A 6,000-nucleotide genomic window follows, 5' to 3' on the forward strand; every position below is an offset into this window, starting at 1 on the left:
GCGTGATCGAGGGGCCGAGTGGCCTATCCCTGCTCCGAGTTCGTGTGTATGCTCGTGTTATTCTACCCAACCATCAGAAAGTTGTAATTGTTTCTACTCCGTGGATTTTTGAAGGGGTTCATTGTGGTTGAACAGGGTGGAACAGGTTGAGTAAACTAATGTTACAGTTTCTGGAATTCACCTATACTTCTCCAAATGCTGCATGCAGACTGTAGATTGTACCCCGACAGGAAAAGCCGCTGTGCCCAGTACTGCAAATGAGCAATCAATAATTAAACCTGCTGGGGGTGAAATAAACGCAATGCGGTGCGATTCTGACAGATACGAGCTTGGAACCGCATGAAAATCAATGCAGTTATCGCTGCCGCCTCCTCCTCCTTAATTTTATTCGCAAATATTTTGAAGCTTTAAATAAAAATCAATGAAGCCAGCCGAGGGGAACGCGCCACAATAAATACACAAGAAATGTGTGATTTCACCTGCCCGGCATATGCTCCACGCTCCCAACGCAGGATTTGAACAGCCTGCACTGATTGATGAGGGACACTCCAAGTGTTTCCTAAAATAAAGCCATTTCAGCCTGGTGTGAAATGCTCCTTCTGCAGTATGACTCGATCCTAATGCTCGGCACGTTTGCACAGATCCGACAGAGGGCCTGTTCTCACAGTAGCCAAGATCTGGGCGAAGGGACTGGGAGGAGAGCCGACTTAGAGTAGGCGTCGCTGACAGTATTTCTTTGTAATCGAATGCGCGTGAAAATTTCACCAATTTATGGAATAAAAAAGCTTGAAGTTTCACTGGCGAGTCCGTCCGTTCTAAAACGCTACACGCCTGGCCGTGCATGTACTATTCGACCGAGTATTGTGGACGGGAGGCCCAAAATATCTTGCATGCTACAACCTAACTGTGGCCATTCTTAATGTCACTGGCAGATTAGAAGGGTGTGATGCATTACAGTAAGTTTTTTTTTAATGTTGCTTAACGGGCGATTTAAACACTGCGCGTTAGCAAAGAGCCAGGACCTCGCTGCATTTAAGCGAGACTCAAATAATTAATTAAAATAAAATAAAAACATTGCAGATGCTGGAATCTGAAGCAAAAATAATTGGTAACGGCATGTTCCATACAAAACATTTATTGTGTTATATACAGTATCATCTTGCACTATGTTTGGGGAGAAACAGCACATTGTAGCTAAACAATAACTTAGCATGCATAACTCGAGGCGAATTCTTATAAATACAATACAAAAATAAAGACGGTGAGGTCTTGCAATTTCCCATTGTTAGGTTCAGAGATACAGCAACAGTACTTGGTGGCGATTGAGGAAACGTCGACAACCTGAGCAGCAGAACAGAAACACGACTTGCTTCAAGAATAAACTTTCCACGTCCAACGAGGCTGGACCAAGTCGAGCTTCTCGTCTGGGGCGGGGAAGGGGAGACGTGAAGAATTCCGGGACAGATGGGGACTATTTGATTTTCTTCGCCGGGCCCTGATGTGACTGGTTCAGCTCGGCTTCCTCGTCTGAAGAGCATTCTGACGAGTGGCACGTTAAACTGCCCCCGTCCTCGTCACTCTCCCTGCAGTCTCTTAACCGGGAATGTTTATTCTGGTCGCTTTTTGTAATGCCTGCTTTCTCCTGAAAATCGTCCGATTTACTCTCAGTGGATTTCGCCTTCTGTTTGACAGCCTCTTGTGCCGCCTGCTCTTTGGCTTTTTTGCTTCGTTTCCACTTCATCCGTCTGTTTTGAAACCATATTTTAACCTTTGAGGGGGGGGGGGGAGAGAAAAAAAAGAGAGTAGATCCGGATTTTAGAATGGTGCGAGTTCCCAGAGGCGAGGGTTTCAAATATTGAATGCAACTCAAAAACTACAAGATTCAAGGACAAAAGTGGCTTGAGGGAAGATGAGGAGCGTGGGGGGTCATAATGTGAACTCCCTGTTTTTAAAAAAAATCAACCACAAGCACAATGCTGAATTAAAACTTGGAGCTTTAAAGTTGACAAACGCCTCGCTTTACCCCCCTCTCTCTCTCCCCCCCCCCCCCCCCCCCACCTCCAAATGCACAGGGTGTGGAATGAGTGCTGAGGGGCTCCTACCTGTGTCTCTGTCAGCATCAAGGAGGTGGCCACTTCAAACCTTTTGGGCCGGGAGAGGTACTTGTTCAGTTTGAATTGTTGCTCCAGCTCCAGAAGTTGCTGGCTGGTGAACGCCGTGCGCGGCCTGCGGCATTTGCCCAGCATGCTGGTTTGCGTTTGTGCTGTGGGAGAACACAGCAGACATGTAAGAGGCGGAAATCCCACAAAATAGCAGCATTCCTTCTGTAGGTACGGAGCACCACTAAAGAAAAGGGTGAGCATTTTCTTCATATTCGTGTCAACATATTCGCTTGCGGTTTTATGGTGTGGGTGGAGTGTTTACACGGGCGAGGGGGGAGGGGGTTGTACCAGCCTACTTCCTCAATTGTTTTCTTAAACAGAGATGTTTTTAAAAAAGCACCTTTTACAAAGCTAGAGAGGACAGGCAACAAACTGATGCATCAAATCCCAGTGATGTACCATTCATTATAAACATCCATTCCTAAATTACGTTACGCTCCCATCTGAATTTTGGTGGATTCGCTGATTTGTCAAATATTTTTGCTATTTAATTACCTTTTGTGTTTTTCACTGTTATAATATGTGCCAGGTGCAATTTCAGAACAAACTGTCATTGATTTTCGTTTTGAAAAAAAGTCACTTAATCCCAGGGATTTAAATTGAACAATTATAATTCTCCCCTCCAGAAGCAAAACGCTATATAATGCCTACCATTCTGTGAGACCTGTACTAAGAGAACATTGTCGAATTGCAGGTCGCACCATTTGTTAAATTCAATTATCATTTGACAGTGCGCGGTGCCATTTAAATGGACATAACTCTACTCTTGCTTAGTGTATTAAAGGTATCCCATCGCCTGCCATTTCAAACAGTTTCTTTCAAAGGACCGGTTGATTTCCCACAGGGCTAACATGTGGCAGACAATAAAACGGGACAATGGGTGAGGGCGAAATTAGCTCAATCTCCCCAGGGAAAGTTAATTGGCTCTACTTAGCGAGAACGCCCACCGTTTACAGACAATCCTTCTAAATACCAATATAAGTCAATCCTTTAATTAAACCATCACCGCTGACTCGTACACAAGGATTAAACATAAAAGTCGTGCCGATAAGCACACCTCAATCCCCACAATTGATACCTACTGTACATCGCATTCTGCAAATAAGATCACCCATTGCCGATTTATGAAACTATTGCCATTCCCTTAACAGTAATATCGGATGTTCTCTATTACAGTTCAGGTGTAAATATTTTACTGCATTTGTCACTTCAAGAAATGTGCTGATTTCACCTGGACTGGGAATTCGTGTCACTGCGAGCGTGTGCTAAAATCAAGTCGTTTGCAAAGGCTAATAAATAATGCACATGTTGGATTTGTCATCTCATTGTTGCCGGGTTTGCACAGAGGCCGCCTTTCACAGTTAAAAAGGGTAGAAAGAAAAGGCGCTATTTACTGCCTCATCTTGAACAAATCTGCTAAAATGGCCAGAGACAAAAAGCCCACTCACTCTTCTGCAAACAGCAACAGCGCTGAGATTTTTAACACCACATTGCCACAACCAGCGGTCTATTCATTTCCCTTCCTTTCTCTCTGTCTCTCCCCCCCCCCCCCCCCCCCCTTATTTAACCACTTGTTTGTGATTTGCACCGCGAGCATTTTTACTCGTTTCCTAATTAGTATTTTGTCTCTGGAATTTTTCACACTCGAGATTGAGCAAAAAAAACCACACTTTCTCCCAGGAACTAAACTCACTTTTCAAATTCAACGAAGGCCCTGTAAACACCAGTACATTGTCACCCCTTACAGAATTCACATTTATTTATACAGATGCCTTTGCATTTTACATAAGATTAAGATTAACTACCACCAGAACCATATTCGAGCCAAATATGCTTTTCAACCTTGCAACAGAGAAATGCACCGGCTGCGAAATATTTAGCGTGTTTTTGAAAGTTCAAATCAAATCTCGTGTGCTTTTTATTCCCCCCCCCCCCCCACCAATTAAATTGCAATTGCATCTTTGGGATTGGTCTTCTTGCACAGTGAGCAATTTTTAAATTTGTTGTGATTTCCTTATTTAATTCAATCCTAATTCTGTTCTATCATAATTCTGTTCTAATGACATATTTGTGCCCGGAATGAAAGCGTGTTTACAAACTGCCCAATGGCGATTAGCAGGCAGCACGGGCTCAATGATTGTACCATATCGAATATATCCAACTCTTGCTTTGTATCAGCCAGCGCCTGTTGTTATCTGAATATTTTTAGTTCAAAAACATGTCAATCTGACAGTATCTGATAGGGAGCAAATCTTCCAGTCGTCTTAATTCCTGCTGTCGGCGTTTAAGGTTAAAATCGTCATTAAATGTCTTTTATGAATGACATAGAATTCTTATTATGGTCTCAAAAAGTGCAAACACTTTGCAATTAAATGAATACCCGGATTATTTTTTGGCACCGTTTATTGGAGTAAGAGTATGAGTCAAGGGAGCACTCACCGTTAAAGTCTGGCATTTTTGGCAGCATCATTCCGGCCGTGGACGCTCGGAGCCACTGGTCGATCTGAAAAGTGCCGGCCGTCACCTTGACGGGCTCGGAGTGGTGACTGCTGGCCAGCTGGGGATAGGAGTAGGGCAAGGCGCTGGACTGGCCCGTCAGGGCCGAATAGGTGTACACCGGGTGGCCGTAGAGGGCTGAAGCCGGGATGGCGCCGTGCGGATGGAGGCCGGCCATCCCGGGGTGCTGGTGGACGCTCAGGAAGCCGGGCTTGGGCATCAGGTTGCCGAGAGTGAAGCGTGGAGGGGATGGGCTGTCCGCCCGCAGGCAGTCGCTGGCGATTGGGTGCTGCTCAAGCACGGGCGGGCTGATGGTGGAGGAAGGGGCTGCTGAAGTTGCCAGAGGCGAACAAATTGGCGTCTTGGGGAGATCGACGGCCAGCAGAGCGTCGATTCGAAAATTTTTGGATTTTTCCATCGGCTTTTTATTCCAAACTGAAGTGTGAGGGGTCGGTGAAAGACGGAGAATAAAAGGTAAACGATGCAAGAAAGGGAGGACGGGGAGGAGGAGGAGGAGGACGGGACGGGGCGGGGGGGGGGGGTCTTTTTCCTCTTCCTGATGAGCCGGTCGGTTCCTTACTGAATTTACCAGCCAGCACCGAGTCAGCTCCACCTCCAGTCCCTATTTCACGCTTGGAGATGCTAAACCTCTGCCCATTCGGCCTCCCTGTCTCACTCAACGAGGTTGAAGGAGCTATTGGTCACTTGGTCAGTTTCTGCTGAGTCTCAGTGGGCTGGACCCAGATCCCGGCGAGCTCTTGGTCAGTTTCTGCTGTGTCTCAGTGGGCTGAAGCTGGATGCCGGCGAGCTCTTGGTCAGTTTCTGCTGAGTCTCGGTGGGCTGGTCCCGGATCCCCGGCGAGCTCTTGGTCAGTTTCTGCAGTGTCTCAGTGGGCTGGACCCGGATCCCCAGCGAGCTCTTGGTCAGTTTCTGCTGTGTCTCGGTGGGTTGCACCCGGATCCCCAGCGAGCTCTTGGTCAGTTTCTGCTGTGTCTCGGTGGGTTGCACCCGGATCCCCAGCGAGCCCTTGGTCAGTTTCTCCCTGCGCCCGCTGCCGATTGGCCAACAAGCCAAAGACAGAGGCCAGGATGAACCAAAGCTAAGGCTCCTGATTAGCCAGAAACCACCCTGGCAATTCCTGAGCGCGAAGTGCCTATTGGCCCACCCTTTGACACATCACTCACCCATTCGCTGCCGTCATCGCTATTCTCTGAGAAGAGCTCACTATTTGTTATTGGAGGAGATAATCCACTTCATTAAAGTAATTAAAGGTTTTAATTATATTTTTGCTCCTTTTGAGATTTAGCTCTCGTTGGATTGGGGAGGGGGGGGGGGTTGTAAA

At 46.6% G+C, this 6,000-nt stretch overlaps 1 protein-coding gene across 1 annotated transcript; it reads right to left on the reverse strand.

Annotated features, from left to right (window-relative positions):
• Positions 1-1,119: 1,119 nt before the first annotated feature.
• On the reverse strand, positions 1,120-5,741 carry mnx1 (motor neuron and pancreas homeobox 1). Its single transcript, XM_072508214.1, has 3 exons — positions 4,602-5,741; positions 2,103-2,263; positions 1,120-1,768 (listed from the first exon to the last, which is right to left on the reverse strand). The coding sequence occupies exons 1-3, from the start codon at positions 5,074-5,076 to the stop codon at positions 1,472-1,474; spliced, it is 933 nt and encodes a 310-aa protein (XP_072364315.1). The 5' UTR covers positions 5,077-5,741; the 3' UTR covers positions 1,120-1,471.
• Between the last annotated feature and the right edge of the window lie 259 nt (positions 5,742-6,000).

Source organism: Scyliorhinus torazame, chromosome 6, assembly GCF_047496885.1.
Source record: "Scyliorhinus torazame isolate Kashiwa2021f chromosome 6, sScyTor2.1, whole genome shotgun sequence".
Lineage (NCBI taxonomy): Eukaryota > Metazoa > Chordata > Chondrichthyes > Carcharhiniformes > Scyliorhinidae > Scyliorhinus > Scyliorhinus torazame.